Source organism: Nicotiana tabacum, chromosome 19 (assembly GCF_000715075.1).
Source record: "Nicotiana tabacum cultivar K326 chromosome 19, ASM71507v2, whole genome shotgun sequence".
NCBI lineage: Eukaryota > Viridiplantae > Streptophyta > Magnoliopsida > Solanales > Solanaceae > Nicotiana > Nicotiana tabacum.
The window spans coordinates 49,558,507-49,585,273 of record NC_134098.1 but is presented as its reverse complement, the minus strand read 5'-3'; the positions used below and the strand labels follow the sequence as shown (position 1 = coordinate 49,585,273).

Below are 26,767 nucleotides of genomic sequence, written 5' to 3'. Positions count from 1 at the left end.
CGTAGAATTCATAAAGTAATCAAGTGCATCATTGTGAGGGAAAGTCAAACTGTTGGCATCTAACTCATCGAAGATGATACTTTCTTCGAGGTCGTCAAACCGTTCGTGGGTGATTGATCTCTTGAGTTTGTGAGTGGTGGTGAATTTGATGTGGTTGATGGAGGTGTCATCGCTGCCATTAATGATCATGTTGATGGTGCGAGCAGGTGAAGGTAGCTTTGGTGGGCCTGGGCATTCTCGACCCCTTGCCAAGGTGTTCCTACCTTTGTCGCTGAGTAATTCTTTGAGATGTCCTTGCTGCAGCAAGTTTGCTACTTCTAACCTCAGAGGATGGCAATCTTCCATTTTGTATCCACGTTCTTGGTGGAACTCGCTGAAGGCATCAGACTTCTTGGTGCTTGGGTCAGACCTCATATTTGGTGACCACTTTACCTTTGTTTCGAGCTTCTCAAGTGTGTAGACCACCTCTGTAGGTGACACACAAAAATTATGAGTAGATAGTAGGGAGCATACCTCGATCATTCTTATGAATGTCTGATCTCGGCCTAGATGGGTCATCTTCGTGGCGGAAGTTGGGAACGGGTAACCTGACATAGGGTTTATGCCGATCTCTTCCTAGCCGTGGTACTAGAGGGTCTCTCCTCGAATTATCCTTGCGTTCCTTTCTGGGTTCAAATTGTACCGAGATGAGTCATCGAGTTGGCCTCGTTAAGGACTTCGTCATCTGCCCTGACCTTGGCACAATAGGCATTGTAAATCTCGTCCCAAGTGGTTGGTGGGTACTTCATTAACCGGCTCAATAACTTTCTGGTTGCCTTCGAGCCTTCTTTGCATAACCCATTTTGAAAGGCTGTCGCGACCATTCCTTCAGAGACGTTTGGTAAGGTCATCCTCACCCAGTTGAATCGGGTGAGGAAGTCCCTCCCCTAGGTATTTCTTGATGGCGAAGATGTCATTCAACCTCATTTAAGATTTCTTGACCCCGGCATGCGCTGTTACGAACTTGTCAGCTATCTCTTCGAATGTTTCTATGGAATAGGCTGGCAACTATGAATACCACGTCAACTCCCCTCCTGTGAGGGTTTCACCAAAAACTTTCAGCAAGATAGAGGACACCTGCTCTTTGGTGAGGTCGTTGCCTTTTACGGCGGTGACATAGTGAGTTACATGATCCTCGGTATCTGTAGTTCTGTCGTAGATTCGAAGATACATAGGCATCTTGAAAGTTTTGGTATGGCATAAGGGGCCGCTTCTTAACTATATGGCTGCTCCACTAACCTCCCGGCATCTCTTTTTGGTAAAACTTTTGGGGCACCTGATATTTTGTCTAACCGTTCCTAGTGATCCTTCATTTTTTCATTAAGTTCTTTGTTCTCGTTTTCTATTTCCTCCATTCATTTTCAACACGGCGGTGAGGACGTTGTCTCCTGCATTGTCAACAATTATATGAGTATTACCTAAAGTAGGAGAGTTTGGTTGGTCATCTCGTTCGTTCCTGTGTTGTGTTGCGTGGATCCTCACAGTTTCTGTGGTTATGCATGGGGCTTGTTTGCTCATCGCGTTGACCAGAGTGTCAGTTAACCATACTTCAAGGAGTTTTTTCATAGCGGGTGGTGCCCCTTCTCCCGTTGACATAGATGCCCCATTTCCCTTTGGTTTGGTTGTGTTGCAGAAGGGTGTAGGCGACTTCCCTAATTTGGGGGATGCCATGGGGCTCACCTCCTCATCTTGGGTGTCATACCCTTCGTCGATGGCACTTATAAGGTTGGGACGTTGTCCGTCGCTTTTGTTCTGTGTTCTTGGTTACCTGCCATGGAGTCTTTGTATACACACAGAGAAAGGATAACTTTACAGCACATTAGGTTAGCAAATCACGCGAGTTATAGATCTAGATGAAAACTAAAAATTGACTAAGGCTTCCCCACAGACGGCGCCAAACTGTATGACCCAAATTTTAGATCTAGGTTTTTATACAATTAGAGTTATAAAGAGAAGGGTTAATCTAAGTCAATATTAATATCCAAATGACAGATCTAGTGTGTTTGTGAAAAATACCAAACGTGTGTTATTAGTTAATAATATCTTGGAGTAATAATGGAGCAATAAATGATTCAAGAATGTAAAGGATAACAATAAATGACAATAAACGGCATTTAAGTAAATAATGGACCAAGGTTCACCCGAAAGGGGTGAGATATTTTTACTGATTCCTCTGACGATGATGGATAATGATAAGCACTTGAATATTCTTATTCAAGAGAGAGAATCTTCAGAGAATGTCAATATTGTTCTTTACAAAAGTGTCCAATCCCCTTTCTAGAACTACATCTCTTCCTATGGGTACACGGGCCACAAAACCGTAGATAGTACAACAGAGAGGAATATGCACTGGAATATTCTCCGGGGAATATAAATCCTTAGACTAGTCGTTACTGCACGCCGATGATGGATGCTCGTCCTCGTCCTCGTCTTTTATTGAGCCACCTCGACCTCGACAACGACGACCTGCTTTCTTTACGTGACGTCGACCTTTTGAAATTAGATTGACATGTCATATCGTCATCACGTCGCAGCCTTTGAAGGCTTTATAACCGTTGACATGGTCAACATATAATATGAAGTTTTTAGCCCATACACCCACCCCTCTTTCTTATTAATGCATACATTTTCTGTTTTGTTCCTCATAACTTGAATTATTTTCAAGTATTGCCTAAAAAAGAATAAGTTAGTATATAAATCATAAAAATATAAGAAAACAATATGCAAACTTTAAAAAATGCCTCCATTAAGGGGGGTAAAAATCAGAGCTAGATAACGTATTACGTCGTCCTCCTTTATATTTTCACTTTTCAGTTATTAATACACTCATGTTAAGGATTTGTGTCATACCCCTCAACCACAAAGCAGATTAAATTAAAACAAAAGAAAATGATCTTTTTTCTTTAAAAAAATGTTTATCAGGCAGCTGATATAGATGGGGGGCAAAATCCAACGTTTTTTTTTTTGGTTAAATAAATCCAACGTCTTAAGATACAGTGGAGAAGAAGTAAACATCACATACTCGAATTAAGCTTGAACAACTGTTAATTAAGTTGACATTTGCTGCTAAATACTTGGTTCACTGTACCATTCTATTATCCGCAAAAGTAAAAAGAAAACGGCAATCTTATCCACACAGCCCAATTATCACACACGAAAGAAAAATCATCAGAAACTGAAGCAACTCTGTAAGAAGATGACGATGATGTTGAAGCAATGGCTTCTTTCACAGAACCCTTCCCCTCACTTACCCAAAGCTGGTCCTCTCAAATGCATCTTCGAGTCTGGGCAGCTCAGTAAGAAACATATCAAGAAAGCTTCAAAATGCATTCACATTGATTTCAAGGTGACTGAATTTCCACTTTTAGGATTTTGGGTTTACTTATTTCAAGCTTTTAATTCGTGGGTCTATTGCAAAATTGCTTCTTTTGTTGGTTTCTATTGTTAAGCAATGCTTTAGTCTTGACCTTTTTTGGGAATGTCGAAAATCTGGTTTTTACAATTACAGTAGGTTTAATGAAACTTTCTACTGGAGGAAGTGAAGAATTCACGTCATATTTAACATATTTTAGAGAAACTTCTCAATAAAGGCCTTGATCTGTAAATTGTTATTAAAAGAAGATACAAAGAGAAACACAGAAAGATTTCATTGCGTTCAAAGCATATGTAAAAGTGTAATCATGCTACTTTGCAATGCAAAAATGCTTTGATACCATTGAAAGAACGGTTTTCTTATGTGAATTATTCTCAGAGGAGTCTGCAACAGATTGATTGTAGTTATTGTCAAAGTGATTAATTTCTCAAAATAATATCACAACTTCTGTCTTTTTGATTGTTAATATCACAACTTCTGTGAGGTGATGGAAGTATGCAATGTTTTCAAATTTAGTTGGTGAAGATTCATATTGCTGTAGTATTGGCTTCACTGGAAATAAAGCGAAAATGTCAAAGGTTTTTATAGGATACTCTCTATTAAAAGCTTATCCATGTTGCTTGGCACTATCTAAACTCCACTGCAAAACCATGAAATCTGGGGAAGACATGTCGTAGACTGACAGTCTGACTTCATTTTATTACCCATTTCTCTAAGCCATTCGTTAGCTATGTACATATTCCTTCCGCTTGCTCTGTTCTATTCTTATTATGTTTGAGTTGATAAAAACTCATGTTATTCTAGTGGAAAATGCAAGGTATTCAATCAGTAATTATAGCAAAAAGCTACTAGTTGAATAAATTTCTTGGCTTCCTTTTCTAGTTCAATTTCAATTTTTATACACATGGCAGAAAATTTTGCAGTTCAGATACCCTGCAGCAACATTAATCGTGACTAATGCATTGATGATGACTTCACCTTTAGAAGCTTTGGCTCAAACATGTGAAGCTGATACTTCTTCTGTCTTCAATATGCCATTATTGCTGTTTGTTGCCCTCGTTGGGGCCACAGTGGGAGGTAAGGTACTTTAAGTTTGTCACTGCCATTGTTTTATTGCATTTTTTGGGGCTTTCAACTTTGAAAGTACAGAAAGTCATTGCGGTTAGATCATGAGACAAGTTGTGTCTCTCTCGCATTCCTGTGCTTCTTCACAAAGCTTAAGTTTATTTCATGCACATTGAGATGGAATTTGAATTCAATGAAAAGAAGTTAAAGGCTTTTTGATGCATCAAGTACATTGAAGCCAGTGTAGAATCCAGGATTAATGAGGCCACTTCATTCAGCAGTTTCTCCGCCAAAACACTTGATGAATATCTTATTTAATGCATCGGGTTTACAACTGCAATCAGAATTCCCTATGTCTGTTCGTGGCAATGGCCAACAACAGTATATTACAGATTCCATAAGCTATAAGCAGGGCTTTTAACATATTTAACCGCTCGGCCAAAAATAAATATAGCCACTAGCTAAATATACAAAAACTATATACTAATATATAAAATATGTATATTATACATTAATGAGGTGGATGTGAAAGTGAGGATTGGTACAAAAGTCATCCCCAAGAGAGAAAGATTCAAGCATCTTAGGTCAATAATTCAAGGAAATGGGGAAATCGACGATAATGTCACACATCGTATTGGAGTAGGGTAGATGAAATTGATGCTCACATCCGATGTCTTATGTGATAAGAATGTGCCACCAAGACTTAAAAGGTAAATTTTATAGAGGTTGCTAAAGCAACTATGTTGTATGGGGCAGAATGTTGGCCAAGTCAAGAACTCACATGTTCAAAAGATGTCAGTAGCGGAAATGAAGATGCTTAGATGGATGTGTGGGCATACTAGGAGAGATAATATTAGCAACGAAGATATATGGGGCAAGGAGGGAGTGGCCTCCGTGGTGGACGATGTGGGAAGCGAGGCTGAGATGATTCGCGGATGTGAAGAGGAGGAATACAATGCCTCAGTGAGGTGGTGCTAGAGGTTGACAGTGATAGGTCTAAGGAGAGGTAGAGATAGACCGAGGAAGAATTGGGGAGAAGTGATTAGATAGGACATGGCACATTTTTGAAAATACTTTTCTTGAGTCGATGATCTATCAGAAACAGCCTCTCTACCACACACAAGGTAGGGATAAGGTCTGGGTACACCTTACCCTCCCCATATCCCGCTTGTGAGATCACACTGGGTACGTTGATGGTCTTGTTGTTATTATACAAAAAATATACATTTGTCATTTATTATTTTGGGGGACGGCTATACTATGTAGATTTCCCAATATGGCCTATTCAAGAACTTACCAATAAGAACTATGCCTCAATCCCAAACCTATTGAGGTCAGCATATGGATCCTCAATATCCATTCTGCTCCATCTGTGCTCGTTGCACTCCGTAATCCATACATACTAAGTTGTCTTTGGGACAATTCAAGAACTTATCCAAAAAAATGCCTATTCAGAAAGGTGCTTTAAGCAGGCTGAGAGAAAATAGTGGAAATGGTGTGGGTTGTGCTCAGCGTCCAAGGAATTCCTCTTCTTTTCTTTTCTTTTTTCATTTTTGTTTGGCAGAAAGTACGGAAATTTGAAATGGTTGTTTGTTGAATCGGTTGTTTGTAGAAAAAACTTTTCAACTTTGAGTCAGTTCTGAGTATAACAGCATAATGTGTTTATGTGAAACTGGGGAGTTGATGTAGGGGTTAGTGAGATCTAGTACTCAAAATGTCTTCACTACAATAAACCTATCTAATCTAGTCTTCTTTCTCATCTCTCTTAACTGTGTAGTGATCCTTTCAATGTTGGATCATTGCTTTCCTTGGTTTTATTTTTCCCCCCACCTTTTGAACACAAGGATGTGTGTGTACACATTTTTAATTGTACTTTCAGGACTAGTTGCACGTCAGAGAAAAGCGGAACTGCAGCGGTTGAATGAGCAGCTCCGCCAGATCAATGCGGCGCTAAGAAGGCAAGCCAAAATAGAGTCCTATGCACCTAGCTTAAGTTATGCTCCTGTTGGTGCCAGGATTGCAGAAAGTGAAGTGATTAATGATCCAAGAAAGGAGGAATTAATTTATCACTTGAAAAATGGAAAGAATTTTCTGAGAAATCAAGCCCCAGAAAAGGCATTTGTGGAGTTTAAAACAGCTCTTGAGCTTGCACAGAATGTAAATGATCCTATAGAGGAAAAGAAGGCAGCAAGAGGATTAGGTATGTGAGATCTCCTTGTAAAGTTATGTTCAATAGATATTGTTTCTACATTCACCATCTTCCTTGTTGTCATTTAATCCTAATTCTTGGTGTAACAGGGTCATGTTGATTTTTTTGCTTATTTTCTTTTTAATCTGCTAAAGAAAATGTAAAATACTGCTAGAAGTTAGATTTAGAGATTCAGTATATCTTGGTCTTTGTAGCAAGATAGTCTACAAAGAAACTTTATCCAGACATACAAACTGCTGCTGCTTCTCTGTCTTGTATGTGTGTGTGTCACGATGTAATGACCCTCAAAGCTTTATCTCTTTCTCAGGGGCATCATTACAAAGGCAGGGCAAGTACAAGGAAGCCATTGAATACCACTCTATGGTTCTTGATATCTCATCAAGAAATGGAGAGGATTCCGGGAGCACGGAAGCTTATGGAGCAATAGCTGATTGTTATACCGAGCTTGGAGATATGGAACGGGCTGCAAAATACTATGACCAATATATTGCTAGGCTACAGAGTGATTAAACCATCTACAGGAAAGACTTCTCGCGGAAATTTCTTGAAATTTCTTCATGTTGATGCATTTAGAGTAGGATCTTTAGAGGTTAGGTCTTTTGTCTTGGTATATTTCAATCTTGCATACATTATTCACTGGTTTCTTCTGTTCTATTTTTTGTCTATTCTCGTTTTGGTATGCTGAGGGTCTCAACACACCTGAAGTTATCGTTGATAACTTGTATTCAGAATTTTGTCAGCTCAATTTGCATGTGAAAATTGGAATGAGGCAATCAAATGATCCTCAGAGGATATTAGCATGAGTTAATAAGTAGCATGGTTACCTTTTTGAATGGGGGCGAAAACAGAGGATATTACACTTCCTTTTGATTGTTTTATAGCAGTACATTATTAACATGTATATAACGGACCAATCAGACTCTTTCAACAGCTCTGATCATGTGCTCTATATTGTCTGAAAGCTAAATTTACTTCCTTTTTTTTCCGATTAACCCTCAATTATCCGAAACTCACTGCCTCAAGTAATCATTATGTGAGCCACGTAAACTCATTAAAGGAGTAAAGTGCTCTTTTAAGAGTTTTCACGTTCTAACTTACCCAAATTTTAAAAAAAACGCTGGTAGTAACTTCTACCTTAAGAGTGATTGTTCTTTCTGTAAATTGTCCTTCTAAAACTTCGGTCAGCAGACTACTACACTGCCGATTCTTAAAGTACTTATAAGCCTCTAATTAAACAAAGATGATAATAAAAAAAAAAAAGGCGTAATTGGTAGATTCTTATCTGATTGGAGAATTGTCAAAAGTTAAAGGCCAACATGCGTATATTCCTAATTCATGCCCGAGTTTGTCTACACAACTTCCTTTCTCGACCAATTCGAATACAAGGAATTTAAAGAGCTAAATATTTGCTGAAATCCCACATGTTTGCAGTTCCAATTGCACAATTTTTTTTCCTTCTTGCTGTCTCTATCGAGGTTGCCCGACAACACGCAATAGCAGTTTCATCAACCGGTGATAAACTATAATAACAGCGAGCAAAATGGTCCCTAGAACACTTCACCAAATAGTGATTGTTCGTAAATTTCATTTCATTACTAAAGAGTTAAGCAGTTATGTTAGATGGACTCAGCCAAACTCTTTCAGACACACTAGAACAGCTGGTACCAGAGAGTGAGCGATATTCATCTTCCCCAGTAAAACAATAAAACATATTGGCGTGGTAGGTTTTGCCCTGTTACAGGCTGCCAAATTGTTCTTGTCCAGATAATGTAGTCAGATTCATTGACTTCAAATGAAACAACATGAGCAAATATAACAGCTTCATGGAGAACCCAAAAGTGAAAGAAAGGTACAAAAAGGTAAGATTTAAGAAATGGTCTAGTCTGCAACATGCTACAGCATGTCTGCGCATGGAAAAAGACCAACTAATCCAGCATGTAGTCCCACAGACCAAAATATCATTATATACAACCAACATGCAGCTGATCTAGCTGTAAGCCGCATCCTTGAAACTTCTATACAAAATAGCGCCTTAATAGTATGCTTTAAACATTAACTACTACCACGCTTAGTATTGCATATTGTACATACACTGCAAAATCAGCACTACAACACTACAGAGATACAAAAACATCACCTTGACCGAGTTCGATCGCAACAGTTTCTTGGACCGCCCGAGACCAGGAAATTGCCAAAAATATACCGGGAGAAGATCACCATCTCAGGCCTGCCTTCTTGATCTGGATCCTACAGGTATCATAATACCCTCTCACTAATGGTAGTATATCTAACACAACATGCATGAACTCTAGCACATGGAACATTGTGCTGATAACAGCACATGGAAGATTGGGGATGCATGTCAAGGCACTAATTCATGAAAAGTTGATTGAGAGAATACACAAGGTCTAAAGGCTCATCACGTGCCGAAAGTTAACAACCAAACCTTCATCATTTTTCATCTTAACGAAAAAATTGGGTAAGTTCCTTTTAGGGATATCAAATTTACCTCCCAAAAGTGTAATCGCCCAAAGTTGAGCTTGTTGGGCACATAGTATGTTCACTGACAATGCCTTTTAAGCACAACTTATAAAAAGGGTCAAATTGACAGTTAAAAACTATCAAGATTAGAAGAAAATATTGCTTTCTCATTTGTTAGAATTCACTCTCCACTTTTTTTGATAAAGTACAATTCGCTCTCCACTTTCACACAATTTCTATCTATAAAAGGGAAAAAAACATTTTTAACTTTTGGAGTAAATTTCTCTCCACACATTTTCACAAATTTTCTCTATAAAGGAATAAAAAGTTTTTATCTTCTGGTGTGGAGGGTATATTTCTCACTCAATATCTTCACCCACTTAGGGAGCTTTTTACTTGCTTTGGTCAATATACATCTCTCTCAACACTTTCACTTGCTTTCTCTCTCCTTAAGGAAAAGAAATGCATTCATGGTTTGGTTTGATGGGTATATCTCTCTCCAGATTTTCACCCAGTTATCTCTTTTAAAGAAAAGAAAAAAGTTGGTTATGCTTAGTTTATTGGGTGTAGTTCTCTCTCTATACTTCCGTACAAACTCCCTCAACAAAGAAAAAAATGTATTTCTTTTGGTGTATATTCCCTCTACAATTTCACTCAGTTTCTCTTATTTATTGAAAAAAAAAAAAAAAATCCACTCACTTGCTATCTATGGAAAGAAAAGAAAGATTTTTTTGTTTGATTTGATTTATATCTTACTTTCTCAACCTTTCATCTAAAACTATTTTTGATTTGGTTGTCGTGTATTTTTCTCTCAAAAAATTTCACCAATGTTTTTACTTGGTGATGAGAATTTTCAAAAACAATACATTAACCTTGAATGTTTCCTAAAATATAAGTATTAGAGTTGTGTGCAAGATGGCTCGAACACCATCTTTATGAACAAGTTAGATAAAAATACATACAAATCTATTATGTAAATTCAGATCACTTATTAATGTTTGGCTTTAAGCCACTTGTTTGGATTTTAGCTTGCTGTTTATATTTATATTGATTGAATTATCATTATCTATACATAATACAATTGTGTAGTTTGTATGTAACAATATATTTTTAAGAACTCAAAAAAAGTTTGATATAATATAGGTTAAATTGTTCGATAACCATTTTAAAATTTAAAAATCAAAACTACCGAACCAAAATCTTTAAAAGTCGAACCAAACTGATTGACGGATACCCCTAATCTGCTAGCTGACCATTATACCAATTTCATGGCAGTATCTGTTCATATGCCTGAACTACCAACTTCCGTTAAGAAGTCGTACCACTAGAAATTCTTTTTTCTTGTTACCTTTGGATGCAATAATTAGATAGGCTTAATTTTGATAAGAATTGCAGATAGAGATAATTTCTTGTATTCTTTCCGAAAATTTAGCAGATTTACTACTACAACCCCCCCCCCCCCCCCAAAAAAAAGGCAGCCCGGTGTAGTAAGCTCCCGCTATGCGCGGGGTCCGGGGAAGTGCCGGACCACAAGGGTCTATAGTACGCAGCCTTACCCTGCATTTCTGCAAAAGGCTGTTTCCATGGCTTGAGCCCGTGACCTCCTGGTCACATGGCAGCAACTTTACCAGTTACTACTAAAACCACTCAACTAGAAAATTTTCACAAGCGAAAATAGGAGGAACTATCGCTTACAAATTCCAACCATAAAAACGGGGATGAAGCTTATGTTTTGCAATATTACTTACTGCTTGGACGTTTCATATTTCGGCAGAAGTTGCTACCGCAATGGCAGCTAAATGCTTTTACTGGATGGTCAAGGTCATCAAAATCAATACCATAATCCTGCCAGAGCCAAATCCAAAGTTTATCAAGCAGATATACGGCTAAATACCAAAGCCTATATTCTGAAAGATATAGGGGCATGGTCCCTTTTTGTACCATGTGAGTGCTTATGCCACAAAAAACTAGACATGTTAAAATGGCGAGACACTAATACTTGCTAATCGTTCATGTCATATTGGAGTAGTTTGACATTGCCACTCTCTGGAGCAACATCTTTCAGTGTTGCTGACTTGGTTTCAATTGGCAATTTTGAACACTTTGATATGACTTTCTTTTTTCCTCAAGGATGTCAACACTAATTCATCCAATTATGCTTGTTGCTTGCCTTATTTAAGATATAGTTTACTGTTATTGACTATCAAAACAAATAATACAGAAAGATAACACTTGGAATTAACTCTCAAACAGGGGCCTAATTCTGATTTTACTCCCTTAACCATCAACATGGGTAACCATAATTTTGCAGTTAAGAGGAGAGGTCCACTATGCTTAACTAATTATAATTAAAGTAACCTAATACATAAATATCACTTTCTCATCATCAGAATATGTCACATCATTACAAGCTCTACTAAAGTATTAAGAGTAAAAGAAAGTAATCGAAGTTGAGAAGCATCTATCTATCTTTTCTTCGAAAAGCAAAATATGAGGAAGTGACTTGATAAAAAAACAAAAACAAAATATGAGCAAGAGGTCCATTAATTTTCTTTCGTACCTGGGGTTGAACGCAGGATTTTGGGCATAGTTATGGAAAACTCATCCAGTCATTTCTGCCTTCAAGCCCTATCAAGCTAGTCTTTTTTATTTTTTTCCGGTGGTTGGTGTACAAGCTACTTCAGCACAACTGACTAATGTTTATTATGCATATTAGCTGAAAAACAGGACCTACTGCCAACCCCAAGTCAGGAGGGCAACCCAATATAGATGTACTGAAGTTTATACTCATCAGAAAACATGCAAAGTTTGGTCCAAAACAAGCCAAACCAGTGTACTTATATCAGTATTTCAAAAGCAACAAAACAAGCACACCACGATACAATGACTATGAGCATGTGATGACATCAAGCCTACTCACCCATGTGAGCTCCTCCATCGCTTTAATCTTTCTTGTAGTGAAAAAAGCAAGCTACAACAAGCAATAACATTGAATTATTCAACAAAGCTGTCATTGTCAAGGACTAGCAATAGCAATCTTGAGGATGAAAAGGAGTTAAGATTCAGTGAGCATAAGATTCATTACATGATAGTAGCGGTGATCAGGGGTCTCTATTTCAACTGGAATTTCAAACAAATTTGAATCGAAGCATCTGAGCCAGAACAACAATGAATAAAGCAAATGCATCAACACAGGTTTCCAACATCTATGAATGATTATATATCAACAGATACAAAATGCATGGTTCTCTCCTCTTTCCTGATTGTCTCTTCTCTCCACCTTTTGGATATTCTGACAAGAAAAAAAGATTCAATTTGCTAGGCACATGGTCTCTCTGGTCTGCCACAGGCAGAGTAGTTAAAGTAGCTAGAAGTGGGAAGGAAGAAGTGAAGCATGAAGTGAGCAGAATCCATTTAGAATAAAAGGTGTGAATGTTCAATGAGAAGGATATTGAACAGTTGACATTCAATAAGGGGCTTTGCTTGACTTACACCATGATTCATCGAATTTATTTTTTAAATTAAAAAAAAAAACTTTCATGAATTTGAAAAGTAAGGAAAATAATGCAGAAGTTCAAAGAAGCACTGAATCTATCGAAGTCAATTAGGAGACTTACTTGACGGCAAGTGAACAAAATTTTAACCTAAAAGTCAATCAGATCGTTGTTATTGTTTTTAATGAAAGTCAATCCGACAGTACAAAACTGATACCCCAAAGATAGTTAGGGTAGGGTGGGGAAAGAAATACAGAAAAAAAAATTAAACTTGAGATCCATCTTTGCGAACTTACCTGTGATTGATGAACCTGGCAACATTCCCATAAAATGTAGCATCCAAACAAAGAGCTTCCTCGTCCTTTAAGACACCCACTGAACCCCAGTCAGCATCCAGCAGGACTGGATAAGAATGTTCCTCCCCGTTGGGGCTCTGTGAAACACGATCAAAGAGTTCTGCATTGGTCAAAACTTCTCCAACATATTCGCAGACAAAAGCACCTAGAGGAAGGTCTTCTAGAGTACGCAAGCCCCATCCTTTCCCTTCAGAGGTCATGAAAACCTGAAAGCAAAGCAACAAATCATAGACCAAGTTAATTGTGGAAACCAATTATGGTTTTGGAAGGAGCTTTGTAAAGCTCAAAGGACGAGCATAATGCAGTAAAATGTAGGGCATTAGTTATTCCCACGTCATGAGCATGATCAAAGACAACTGCAACATTCCATACATTCATACCTGTAACTTATGGCTTATACCTCGCTGTACTACACGGTTGCCACATTGTTTATTACAGCCACATTTCCACCAACACTCTTTGATGAAGTTCCTAATCAAATGACCTTTACAAGCTTCGATAATGTCCTCATTTTTTGATCTTTCCAATGGGCACTCTTTGCAAAAGAAGTGGCAGTGCTTCTTGGGGTCACGATTCATGGAAATACATTCTTTAAGAAAGTCTTCTTTAACAAGGCCTTCCTTTGTGTATGCAAAATCACCGCCGGTTACGTGTGCACAGGCGCAAGGTGTGGATAATGATAAACAATCACCAGAGCAAGTTGAACAGCTATTATCATCTCCAATACGAGCCAGAGAAAAGTTAACATATGCATTCTGGAAAACCACATTGTAAGCTATGTAGTGAAATGATGGTGGACGCTTGCTATTAACTTCATTCACCAAAGAAATTATAACATTTTCCTGCCCCTTGGTTATATCAATAACATCAACAGACCCTACATCATGTGGAGCCAATTCACATGGAACCACTTCCAGTGAATTAGTTTGTTCAAGACCATTCTGATCGGTCTCTGGAGCAATACTACAGTTGCCCATTGATGCTGCATGATCAGCCTGATTGCTGTCTTCACCAATATAAGGAGCGAGATAGGGCATCTCTGGTTGAGCTTCCCTCGCACCAAGATCAGAATTCAGGAACCCACTTAAGGAATCAACAGAGCCTATTTCACCTGGAGTCGATTCACATGGAGCCTCCATACTCTGTGAATTAGTCTGCACAAGACCAATCTGATCAGTTTCTGGAATACCACCACAGTTGTCCATTGATGCTATATGACCAGCTTCAGTGCTGTCTTCACTAATAGGAGGAGGAGAGAATCGGGGTATCTCTGGTTCAGCATCCCCAGCATCAATTTCAAAATTTATATATCCATTTGAGGAATTAACAGTCATGCTTCTCGAGCCAAAATCATTTTCTGCAGCAACATCTGTGGTTGCTTGCAATTCACGACTGTGCTGAGTTCCCAGTTCCAAAAAACACTCACACATGTCTTTCATCAGCTTCATCACAGAAAAGTTAGGGTCCAGGATTTTGTATGATTTAAGACATTTAGACTCCACCATTTTCAGAACAGATTCTAGATTCGGCATATGGAAGTCTGATCTACGAAGAGCTGGGTCACAGTTTATAGAGACTTTTACCTCTCCAAATGGTGAGGAGGCAATATCCACGTCAGTATTACACCTATCCTGGACTTCTACCAGCTCACGTCTGGTGGCCACTCCATTTGATGAAGTTGTGATTTCCTTACCAGCATCTTCTCCACCTCTCAGTTCTATTGCTAAGGGTTCAGAAGTTTCTGGACGTCTCCTTGAGGCGTTACCACTTGAAGTATCTTCCTTGTTTGATGGTTCTAAGGAATAAATAAAAAAAGACATTTAGAAGCTGTGTAGATGTTTCCAGGAAGCTTTCTGATGAGAACATCACAGCCCAATTAAGATAATAATATACAGATCGGCATAATATATCGGAACCCCTTTGGACTTGGCACTTTTTTATTCAGTGTGCACCTGAACTAGTTTTGGTCCTAATTACCCCCCTCAACTTAGCAGTTTGCTAGACTTTACCCCTTGGATAACCTCGGCCCAAGGAGGTGTGATACACTCGCTACCACATGGATATTTATTGTATACATGGCATTTTTTAATAATAAAATATATATTTTTATCTTTCTAAATTCATTAATTTTTTTAAGTCATTTTTCCAGCAAAATTTATAAAAAAATGTTCGGAACTTCATTATTTAGGCTTTTTTATTATTATTTAGCAAAAACATAATGAGGACCCAAGTATTTTTTAACATAATTGACCCGAAAAAAAAAAGAAATACGCAATTGAAACAAATCGTCATTGCATCCAAAGATGAAAGATGAAGTACAAAAAGTACACAGTTGAAATCTATTATTTTGGCTAAAAAATTATATTTAACTAAAAACAATGGAGTTCTAGCAAGTTTTTCTATAGATTTCGCAGGAAAGAGAAAGAAGAAAAAATACGCAGTTGGGATAACCAGTCGTTGCATCTAAATAAGAAATAAAAGGAAATTTCAAAGTTTGAGCTCCATTATTTTAGCTAAAACTTTTTTCTTTTGATTAAAAATACTGGAGCTCTAGCCAAGTCTTTTTTGTTTTACAATTGATGCAAAAATAAAAATTACACATTTAGAAGAAATATCTTGCATCTAAAGAAGAAACAAAATTAAATACATACTTGGAACACCATTATTTTGGCGAATTTTTTTTTATCTGGCTAAACGTAATTGGTTTTAGTCATGTCTTATTTTACATATTTGCCTCGAAAAAGAAGAACTACACAGGAAAATAAATAGCCATTGCACCAAAAGAAGAAATTAAAAATTACAAATTTGAGGTTATGTTTGGTATATTAAGAAGAAGTAAGAAAAAATACACAGTTAGAGCATTGCATATAACCATTGTATATTACTATGTGGCAATTATCGGTTAAAAATACTCCACTTGGAAGCTGAATTGTTTTATTTCTCATCACTCTCGTATGCTTAAAAGAGTGTATCCACTCTATTTGCCAAGTTAGCAACGCGGGAGAAGGCCATCAAACTGCCAAATCCCCCCCCACCCCCCACCCCAAATACTCAAAAGTTCATTAAAAAGTGTCAAGTTCGGGGGGTCCCAATATATTATGCCATAAAAAAGAATTACATATGTCAAAAATTTAAATCTGTAACCTCCATAGCTTCTATAAGACCAGAATCCTCCAAATATAATTTTCTATTGGCCAAAGAAATGGAAAACTATGTAAACCAACCTAGCAATGTCTCGATTTCTAACTCCTGTAGTTGTCTATTGGCCAAGGAAAATTCAATAACCACGTAGAATTAATTAGTGACACAGTAAATAACAGCATTTGGCTATCCAAGATAGTATATACCTGGGTGAATAACAGCAATAGGAACCTCAAACTGTGGCATATCATCAGTATATGGTTCATCCTTGGGCTTGATCAAAGCAAGGGATCCCAACATCTTCTGTTTAGGGGACAGTTCACTGCCGGGTTCTGTCTTTGGCTCTTTGAGTTTTGATGCATGGGAAGCTCTAGCAGCAACCAACCTATCCCCCCTGGACATGATTTGAGGTGTTTGAGTTTCCTCCCGTTGAGGCCTCTTAAGAGAAGTCCCACCACTGGAATTGTTAGCGGAAGGTAAAGCTTGACCTTCTTGATATCTTAAGCGCAATCTCTTTAGTGGTCTTTCAGGCTCCTCATGCCCTGCTTCTTCCTCTAAAACTTCTTCTCGCCGCACAAGCGGCTAAGGAACCAATATAAGATACATAGGAAATGAGAAAGACAATATATTAGATCCTATAGAAATTACATGAATAATTTAAATTAAACACAGGCAAACAAACCATCTCGCTTTCCTCAGTATTCTCAGACTTCTTGTGTTCTGCTGCCTGCAATAGGATGTCAATCAAGAAAATTTAGACTCCATTTAGCACATTTAATGTTTTGATAAGGAAAGAAGAAAAACTACACTCTTGACTTGAACACAAATGTGAGAGAAAGAAAAGCAAATAAAGAAAGATAGATAGTTTGAACCTCTGCTTCCTCCTTCTCAAATATAGCATCTGCAAGTGCTCTATAATTCTCCTCTTCGATAAGCTCCCAATTTTTGTCATATAGTTTTAGAAGGCTCTTCAAGACTGGCTTCACCTTTCCATTAGAGATGCCAATACTTTTCATAGCATCATATGCCTTCTTAACTCTTGGATTGGGCGGCATTCTTTTGTGGATTTAAAAGCAATCTTCAAATTACTCAGTGAGCCTACATAAACCAGAGAGCATATGAGCAGAACCAGAGGCAGAATTATGATTTTTATGAGGAACCAGAGACAGAATTCAAATAAAGGCTTGTAATACTTTCTCTGGTGTTCTTGCAATACTTTAGATAGGTTGGATCAGTACTTGGATTTCTTGCATTTTTTAGTGGGGAAACATGTAATATGTTTGGTGGTATGTTGGTTCTTTGACTTGTACTTGTTTTAGTACCATCTTGGTACCAGTTCTATTAAAATCTTGACTTGTCAAAGGGCAGCCCGGTGCACTAAGCTCCCGCTATACGCGGGGTCCGGGGAAGGGCCGGACCACAAGGGTCTATTGTACGCAGCTTTACCCTGCATTTCTGCATAAAAAGAATTCAAATAAAGGCTTTCAATGATATCTAGATTAGGCTGTTGCATGAACTAATAAATGGTCAATACTTTCTGAAGCTGCATTTCCTTTTCTTTTCCTTGTATAGATATCTTTGTTTTGGGAATAGAGATTACTTTCCATACACACAAACCCCCAGCTTTACCTTGGAGAATCAACAAGCAAAATTTAAGGGAGGTGCATAAAGAGACATGACTACAAGCAAGGCATAATCAAAATGGAGGCATCAATTTTTTTGGTAACCGAGAAATCCTCGAGGCCAGATTGCGCACGGTTCAAAACTAGATGATAATGGGTATGCCCCTCTATCCTTCTCCACTTAAATACCATGCTTTTGTCGCGGCAACTCATGATGTGCGCCTAAAGTGGATGTAGCAATTCTCAAACATGAAGTGACCGAAATATTGCATCACTTGATGACAGAGTCGAGGCGCAAATTAAGTTATTGTGGACAAGATCTGTCTTCTGGCCATATTGATCAGCCTGCCTCTCGACCCAGAGAAAAATATACACCCACCCCTCTCCACGACCCAAAATGAAATTTTTGAGTAAAATTTTAAGTTTTCCCCTCTTGACAATGAGACATTGTCCCATATTGGAAGAGGAAAAGATTTTTGGTGGGTATATATATAATTGCTCTTCTTGTAGCTCTTAAAGAGTTAAGAAGAAAGCAAGCCTCGCACCGTCGTCGCTCGCTCTGCTCGGCTCGGCTTCGGATTTGGTCAAATGATCGATTAATTTTTTGGACCAAATTTATTTGTTAATAGTAAATATTAACGTAAGATTATCCGCATTTGTAACGGATATGTTCCAATTCGTGTATTGACAACCAGCTGCAATAGCAGCCGCCTAATGCTCTTCCCACCATGGCCAAGTACATGCTCCACCATGGAGGGTGGAGGGTCGTTCATCTTCAAAGCTGACTGCTATAAATATGTGTAGCAGCTGTTGAAGAAAGATACACCAAACGCTCAACTTTGGCTATACATTGCACTCCTTCCTCTCAGCATTTCCATACGATTTTCTACTTCTTTGTTCTGTATTGTTTTAACTTCAAACAAAGCAACTGTAAGTGTGATTTGCTACCGAACTTTGTGTTCGCTGAAACACTGGGGTTTGAAGTACCGCTACACCAGTGTGTGAGTCGTTCTATCCTGGGAGGAAATAATCCATAACCTTGGGTACTAGGAGGGGATTAAATTCCTTAAGGAAACACTGTGAATTCAGTGGGCTCGAATTAATTACTGTTTCATTACGATAACTTATATTTCCCAGAATTATTATTTACAAATACAGCAATATTGGCGGGACTAACAATCTTAAGGAATTTAATATTTATTTCTGTATTTGTGTTATTCTTATTATTCTGCAAACTAAAACCTTTGTGGTTTTGTGTACTCCCGTTTTGGAGAGTAAAGCCTTCGTGGCGTTTTGTTGGAGATTAAAATCTACGTGATTTTTACTCCAGTTTGAAAACGTTTATTTGTGTCATTCTTTTACAGAAAAAATGACGACTAAAAGCGAAAACCAAGCTGTTCCGACGGTGACTGCTAACGCATCGACAAGCCGAACACCGGCGTTGGCACCGGCAGAAAAACCCGGAAAATTTTCCGGGATTGATTTCAAGCGCTAGCAGCAGAAGATGTTCTTCTACTTAACTACGTTATGTCTACAGAAGTTCATCAAGGAAGATGTTCCTGATCTGCCAGATAAAACTCCAGAGAATGAACGCTTTGTCGTGATTGAAGCGTGGAAGCATTCTGATTTTTTATGCAAGAATTATATTCTTAGCGGACTGGATGATAATCTGTATAATGTATACAGTGACGTGGAGACGTCAAAAGAATTGTGGAATGCGCTTGAAAAGAAATATAAAACTGAAGATGCCGGGATGGAGAAATTCGTTGCCGCAAAATTTTTGGACTACAAAATGGTAGATAGCAAGTCTGTTATTACCCAAGTCCAGGAATTGCAAGTGATTATTCATGATCTACTTGCTGAAGGTCTTGTCATCAATGAAGCATTCCAAGTAGCAGCAATGATTGAGAAGTTGTCTCCGTTGTGGAAGGACTTCAAAAATTATTTGAAACACAAACGAAAGGAAATGTCTCTTGAAGATCTCATTGTTCGGTTGAGAATCGAAGAGGACAATAAAGCTGCTGAAAGGAGAGGCCGTGGAAATTCAACAATAATGGGAGCAAATATTGTTGAAGATAACAAAAAGAGGAAGAAGGCTTTTGTTCCGAAATGCAACCCAAGCAAGAAACGGTTCAGTGGAAACTGTTACAACTGTGGGAAAATTGGACACAAATCTACGGAGTATCGTGCTCCGAAGAAAGACAAATAAAAGGGGTCAAGCAAACATGGTAGTAAAGCATGATGATGTTGATAACTTGTGTGACATGCTTTCTGAATGTAACTTGGTGGGAAATCCTAAACAGTGGTGGTTTGATTCTGGAGCCACTCGCCATGTTTGTGCAGTTAGAGAAGCTTTTGCTACTTATGCTCCTGCTGGACCCGGAGAGACAGTTTATATGGGAAATGCTTCAACAGCAAAAGTTGAAGGATATGGGAAGATATTTCTGAAAATGACTTCTGGCAAGGTCATGACTTTGAACAATGTCCTTCATGTTCCCGAAATGAGAAAGAATTTAGTCTCTACTGGACTTCTTGTTAAGCACGGTTTTAAGTGCGTTTTTGTGTCCGACAAGGTTGTCATAAGTAAGAATGAAATATTTGTAGGAAAAGGTTACCTCACCGAGGGCCTTTTCAATCTGAATGTAATGGTTGTGGAAAACAATAATAATATTTCAGCTTCTTCTTACTTACTTGAGTCAAATGATTTATGACATGTACGTTTGGGTCATGTCAATTATAAAACCTTGCGGAAAATGATTAACTTGGAAGTACTGCCTAAGTTTGAATGCAAAAAATCAAAATGTCAAACATGTGTGGAATCTAAGTATGTTAAACATCCTTATAAGTCAGTTGAAAGGAATTCAAATCCTTTAGACTTAATTCACACAGATATTTGTGACATAAAGTCAATACCATCTCGCGGTGGAAAGAAGTATTTCATAACTTTTATTGACGATGGTACTCGATATTGCTATGTTTACTTACTGAATAGTAAAGATGAAGCAATAGACGCATTCAGGCAATACAAAAATGAACTTGAAACGCAACTTAACAAGAAAATAAAAATGATAAGAAGTGATAGGGGTGGTGAATATGAATCTCCTTTTGAAGAAATATGTTTAGAATATGGAATTATTCATCAAACAACAGCCCATTACACGCCCCAATCTAATGGGATTGCGAAAACAAAGAATCGCACATTAAAGGAGATGATGAACGCATTGTTGATAAGTTCTGGTTTGCCACAGAACTTGTGTGGGGAAGCCATTCTTACGGCTAATCGAATATTAAATCGAGTGCCCCATAGCAAAACACAATCCATTCCATATGAAAAATGGAAAGGAAGGAAGCCCAACTTGAATTATTTTAAAGTGTGGGGGTGTTTGGCAAAAGTGCAAGTTCCTAAAATCCCGACATTCATAATAATACGGTTATAGAATCAGATAATGCTGAGCTCTTTGAAAATATATATATCCGTATAAAAAGGAATGTGAGTCGTTTGGTGAAGGATCTAAACGACCTCGAAAAGAAACAAAAGAAAGTATATGTAATCAGGAGGATTCAAGACGTAGTAAACGTCAAAGAACGTAATCTGGTCCAAATGAAGTAGACGTTCTTTGACGTTTACTACGTCTTGGATCCTCCTGATTACATATACTTTCTTTTGTTTCTTTCCGAGGTTGTTTAGATCATTCACCAAACGACTCACATTCATTTTTATACGGATATATATATTTTCAAAGAGCTCAGCATTATCTGATTCTATAACCGTATTATTATGAATGTCGGGATTTTAGGAACTTGCACTTTTGCCAAACACCCCCACACTTTAAAATAATTCAAGTTGGGCTTCCTTCCTTTCTATTTTTCATATGGAATGGATTGTGTTTTGCTATGGGGCAAACGATTTAATATTCGATTAGCCGTAAGAATGGCTTCCCCCACAAGTTCTGTGGCAAACCAGAACTTATCAACAACGCGTTCATCATCTCCTTTAATGTGCGATTCTTTCTTTCCGCAATCCCATTAGATTGGGGCGTGTAAGAGGCTGTTGTTTGATGAATAATTCCATATTCTAAACATATTTCTTCAAAAGGAGATTCATATTCACCACCCCTATCACTTCTTATCATTTTTACTTTCTTGTTAAGTTGCGTTTCAACTTCATTTTTGTATTGCCTGAATGCGTCTATTGCTTCATCTTTACTATTCAGTAAGTAAACATAGCAATATCGAGTACCATCGTCAATAAAAGTTATGAAATACTTCTTTCCACCGCGAGATGGTATTGACTTCATGTCACAAATATCTGTGTGAATTAAGTCTAAAGGATTTGAATTCCTTTCAACTGACTTATAAGGATGTTTAACATACTTAGATTCCACACATGTTTGACATTTTGATTTTTTGCATTCAAACTTAGGCAGTACTTCCAAGTTAATCATTTTCCGCAAGGTTTTATAATTGACATGACCCAAACGTACATGTCATAAATCATTTGACTCAAGTAAGTAAGAAGAAGCTGAAATATTATTATTGTTTTCCACAACCATTACATTCAGATTGAAAAGGCCCTCGGTGAGGTAACCTTTTCCTACAAATATTTCATTCTTACTTATGACAATCTTGTCGGACACAAAAACGCACTTAAAACCGTACTTAACAAGAAGTCCAGTAGAGACTAAATTCTTTCTCATTTCGGGAACATGAAGGACATTGTTCAAAGTCATGACCTTGCCAGAAGTCATTTTCAGAAATATCTTCCCATATCCTTCAACTTTTGCTGTTGAAGCATTTCCCATATAAACTGTCTCTCCGGGTCCAGCAGGAGCATAAGTAGCAAAAGCTTCTCTAACTGCACAAACATGGCGAGTGGCTCCAGAATCAAACCACCACTGTTTAGGATTTCCCACCAAGTTACATTCAGAAAGCATGGCACACAAGTTATCAACATCATCATGCTTTACTACCATGTTTGCTTGACCCCTTTTATTTGTCTTTCTTCGGAGCACGACACTCCGTAGATTTGTGTCCAATTTTCCCACAGTTGTAGCAGTTTCCACTGAACCGTTTCTTGCTTGGGTTGCATTTCGGACCAGAAGCCTTCTTCCTCTTTTTGTTATCTTCAACAATATTTGCTCCCATTATTGTTGAATTTCCACGGCCTCTCCTTTCAGCAGCTTTATTGTCCTCTTCGATTCTCAACCGAACAATGAGATCTTCAAGGGACATTTCCTTTCGTTTGTGTTTCAAATAATTTTGAAGTCCTTCCACAACGGAGGCAACTTCTCAATCATTGCTGCTACTTGGAATGCTTCATTGATGACAAGACCTTCAGCAAGTAGATCATGAATAATCACTTGCAATTCCTGGACTTGGGTAATAACAGACTTGCTATCTACCATTTTGTAGTCCAAAAATTTTGCGGCAACGAATTTCTTCATCCCGGCATCTTCAGTTTTATATTTCTTTTCAAGCGCATTCCACAATTCTTTTGACGTCTCCACGCCACTGTATACATTATACAGATTATCATCCAATCCGCTAAGAATATAATTCTTGCATAAAAAATCAGAATGCTTCCACGCTTCAATCACGACAAAGCGTTCATTCTCTGGAGTTTTATCTGGCAGATCAGGAACATCTTCCTTGATGAACTTCTGTAGACATAACGTAGTTAAGTAGAAGAACATCTTCTGCTGCTAGCGCTTGAAATCAATCCCGGAAAATTTTCCGGGTTTTTCTGCCGGTGCCAACGCCGGTGTTCGGCTTGTCGATGCGTTGGCAGTCACCGTCGGAACAGCTTGGTTTTCGCTTTCAGTCGTCATTTTTTCTGTAAAAGAATGACACAAACAAACGTTTAATAAACGTTTTCAAACTGGAGTAAAAATCACGTAGATTTTAATCTCCAACAAAACGCCACGAAGGCTTTACTCTCCAAAACGGGAGTACACAAAACCACAAAGGTTTTAGTTTGCAGAATAATAAGAATAACACAAATACAGAAATAAATATTAAATTCCTTAAGATTGTTAGTCCCGCCAATATTACTGTATTTGTAAATAATAATTCTGGGAAATATAAGTTATCGTAATGAAACAGTAATTAATTCGAGCCCACTGAATTCACAGTGTTTCCTTAAGAAATTTAATCCCCTCCTATTACCCAAGGTTATGGATTATTTCCTCCCAGGATAGAACGAATCACACACTGGTTTAGCGGTACTTCAAACCCCAGTGTTTCAGCGAACACAAAGTTCAGTAGCAAATCACACTTACAGTTGCTTTGTTTGAAGTTAAAACAATACATAACAAAGGAGTAGAAAATCGTATGGAAATGCTGAGAGGAAGGAGTGCAATGTATAGCCAAAGTTGAGCGTTTTCAGTTTGGTGTATCTTTCTTCAACAGCTGCTACACATATTTATAGCAATCAGCTTTGAAGATGAACGACCCTCCACCCTCCATGGTGGAGCATGCACTAGCTTGTTTGTGGAGCAAGCACTTGGCCATGGTGGGAAGAGCATTAGGCGGCTGCTATTGCAGCTGGTGGTCAATACACGAATTGGAACATATACGTTACAAATGCGGATAATCTTACGTTAATATTTACTATTAACAAATAAATTTAGTCCAAAAAATTAATCAATCAATAGTTTGACCAAATCCAAATCCAAATCCAAATCCGAAGCCGAAGCCGAGCGAGGACGGCGGCGCGAGGCTTGCTTTCTTCTTAACTCTTTAAGAGCTACAAGAAGAGCAATTATATATATACCCACAAAAAATCTTTTCTTCTTCCAATATGGGACAATGTCTCATTGTCAAGAGGGGGAAACTTAAAATTTTACTCAAAAATTTCATTTTTCCCTCAATTTCCCATTCACCCTCATTTTAATACTATTTCATCTTAAATAACAAAAACCTCAACATCCACGACCCACAGGGGGGGGGGGGGGGCTAAGATATTATCTTCACTGTGAGCTTAAACACAAGGAGATTTATTGCTTTACCTCCCACCCGAGAGTATCTCTCTGTTGTGAGCACGTGTGCAGAATCTTTACCTTATAAGAGTATATTTGTGTATCTAAGACTACCCAAAAAAAATGTCTTATATCCTAACGTGATGTTATCAAATAAGTTTCTACATGGATTAAAAAGTGCTTAGTGAATAGCCCCTCGTATGGGCATAGAATTTAGGATACTAATTTGTAATTATAGTGAAATAAAATATGAAAGCACAGGTAGAAAGTTAGTTTGGCAGAGATAAACCACATCAAAATTCATAAATTAAATATTGAATGAACTTGAATTCTTCAAAACTGCGAAATAGTAAAGAAATATAATTGTGTCAAGTATTGAAAGCCCCCTTTTCTAAAGTCGCAATTAACTTTAAAAAAACTAAGTCTCAGCAGCTGAACCGAAACTCACTATAAAGGCAACGCAACTCTACCTCCCAGCAAGAAATTGGACAATGCAATGATCAATAAACCCAAGGAACTTCTATCTCAACCCAAAAACAAAATCCCCCAGGAACTTAGTATATACACCAAGATTAGTTTATTTAACTCTATAAGTCGATATTAAATAAAATGATAAACCTTACTGGTGCCCTAATATTTACAGCAAAAAAGTTATTTCAGCGGAAAAAAATTGAAAAAAAAAAAAAAAGTAGTACAGAAAAAAGATGATGAAATGTAGAAACTGTAAAGCACAGAAAGACAACTTACGAGCATGCAGCTGACGGAGTCGGAGAGTCTGAAGAATGGGACCGTCGTTACCTGAGATTGAAACTGAAAGAGAGAAGAAAAAGGCAAAGAGGGAAGTGCGTGTTAGCACGTGGCTGAATATTAGCGCGTATATAGGGAAACTGAAATACGCAGGTAATCAATTGCTGTTACCTAGAGTGAGGGCGAGTTGTATCACGTTATACATAACATAATTTGCTCTTATCAACAACTTTATTAATAGCAATTATTAATAATCAAAGTTCAAAAATTTATTTATACAATCGAGAATAACAAATGAGGAAAACCTTATAAATATGTACTTAATAACTATTAAAAGTAATATAAACTTTGTAACATTAAAAGTAAAACAGATAGTATAATAAACTCCTAAAAGATTATTTGCCATGAGAAAATATAACTTAAATATATATTTAATGCGTATTATATTAAAATAAAATCATAAGAAGTATGGTTGATTTTGTGACAAATTTATAAAAGAACTATTCTATTTATAATTTTAATTATATAAATTATAAGTTAAAATAAAGTATAACATAATTTAAAATATAGGTAAAATCATAAGAATAACATATAAAATTTAAAAAAAATTACGTAAAGGAGATAATTGAAAATGACAAGGGAAAAATAGATATTGTGTGAGATAAAATGGGAGAATGATAATTTTTCAAAGTTGAGCAGGGGTTTAATTTGATTTAAATAATTTTCACCCCAATAAAATTGCTTTCGAATATAATCCCTATGTCCTAATTTATTTGATACAGTTCGGATTTCGAGACTCAAGCTCTTAATTTTGACTGTGAATATAGACATAAAATCCTTAAGTTTCTTGAAATAAAATTTATATATTTTAAAATTACATAAAAATACTATACATCATAATAATTAATAATTCAAAATATTTCATAAAATTTATGATAAAAAAACTCATTTGACTCTCAAACCAAATTGTATCAAACAAATTGGGATGGAGGAATACTTGTTCTACAAATGACATTTAACTATTTAACCAAAATTATGAATGATAGTTTCATGAAAAAAATGTGTTTTCTTGTAAAACATTCTTAAATTATGTATCCAAAGAAATTAAGGGTTATTCTATAAAGAATATTATAGATTTAATTAGGTACTACTATCATTTATGGGAACCAATTGATTGGGGAGGAAAAGGTATTTTTGCTTTCAGATTATCAGGTGACTTATTTATTCAGTAATCATCGACATAAGTTCACAATATAATATTGT

At 37.3% G+C, this 26,767-nt stretch overlaps 2 protein-coding genes across 5 annotated transcripts; one reads left to right on the top strand and one right to left on the bottom strand.

Annotated features, from left to right (window-relative positions):
* The first annotated feature begins 3,037 nt into the window (after positions 1–3,037).
* On the top strand, positions 3,038–7,616 carry LOC107810991 (protein FLUORESCENT IN BLUE LIGHT, chloroplastic). Of its 2 annotated transcripts, none has more exons than XM_016635827.2 (4): positions 3,038–3,385; positions 4,336–4,489; positions 6,357–6,677; positions 6,994–7,616. In XM_016635827.2, the coding sequence occupies exons 1-4, from the start codon at positions 3,236–3,238 to the stop codon at positions 7,194–7,196; spliced, it is 828 nt and encodes a 275-aa protein (XP_016491313.1). In that variant the 5' UTR covers positions 3,038–3,235; the 3' UTR covers positions 7,197–7,616. The 2 variants fall into 2 exon arrangements, with proteins under 2 accessions (XP_016491313.1, XP_016491312.1); XM_016635826.2 differs by having other exon boundaries at positions 3,123–3,385; positions 4,324–4,489.
* Positions 7,617–8,525: 909 nt separating this feature from the next.
* On the bottom strand, positions 8,526–25,677 carry LOC107810990 (putative inactive histone-lysine N-methyltransferase SUVR2). Of its 3 annotated transcripts, none has more exons than XR_012702675.1 (10): positions 25,505–25,677; positions 17,031–17,256; positions 16,841–16,885; positions 16,365–16,740; positions 13,398–14,812; positions 12,958–13,223; positions 12,253–12,459; positions 12,088–12,138; positions 10,916–11,012; positions 8,526–8,933 (listed from the first exon to the last, which is right to left on the bottom strand). XR_012702675.1 is itself a non-coding variant. In XM_075237729.1 (10 exons), exons 2-10 carry the CDS (start codon positions 17,211–17,213, stop codon positions 8,908–8,910), a joined length of 2,526 nt encoding a protein of 841 aa, XP_075093830.1. In that variant the 5' UTR covers positions 17,214–17,256; positions 25,505–25,677; the 3' UTR covers positions 8,526–8,907. The 3 variants fall into 3 exon arrangements, 1 of the variants encoding a protein (XP_075093830.1); XM_075237729.1 differs by having other exon boundaries at positions 12,253–12,319; XR_012702674.1 differs by lacking the exon at positions 12,253–12,459.
* Between the last annotated feature and the right edge of the window lie 1,090 nt (positions 25,678–26,767).

Coding starts and splice junctions, on each gene's coding strand:
- LOC107810991 (XM_016635826.2), top strand. CDS start 3,236: ATGACGATGATGTTGAAGCAATGGCTTCTTTCACAGAACCCTTCCCCT. Junction 3,386..4,323: donor GCATTCACATTGATTTCAAG/GTGACTGAATTT, acceptor TACACATGGCAG/AAAATTTTGCAGTTCAGATA. Junction 4,490..6,356: donor CGTTGGGGCCACAGTGGGAG/GTAAGGTACTTT, acceptor TTGTACTTTCAG/GACTAGTTGCACGTCAGAGA.
- LOC107810990 (XM_075237729.1), bottom strand. CDS start 17,213: ATGCCGCCCAATCCAAGAGTTAAGAAGGCATATGATGCTATGAAAAGT. Junction 16,886..17,030: donor TTGAGAAGGAGGAAGCAGAG/GTTCAAACTATC, acceptor ATCCTATTGCAG/GCAGCAGAACACAAGAAGTC. Junction 12,139..12,252: donor CTGATCACCGCTACTATCAT/GTAATGAATCTT, acceptor TGCTTGTTGTAG/CTTGCTTTTTTCACTACAAG.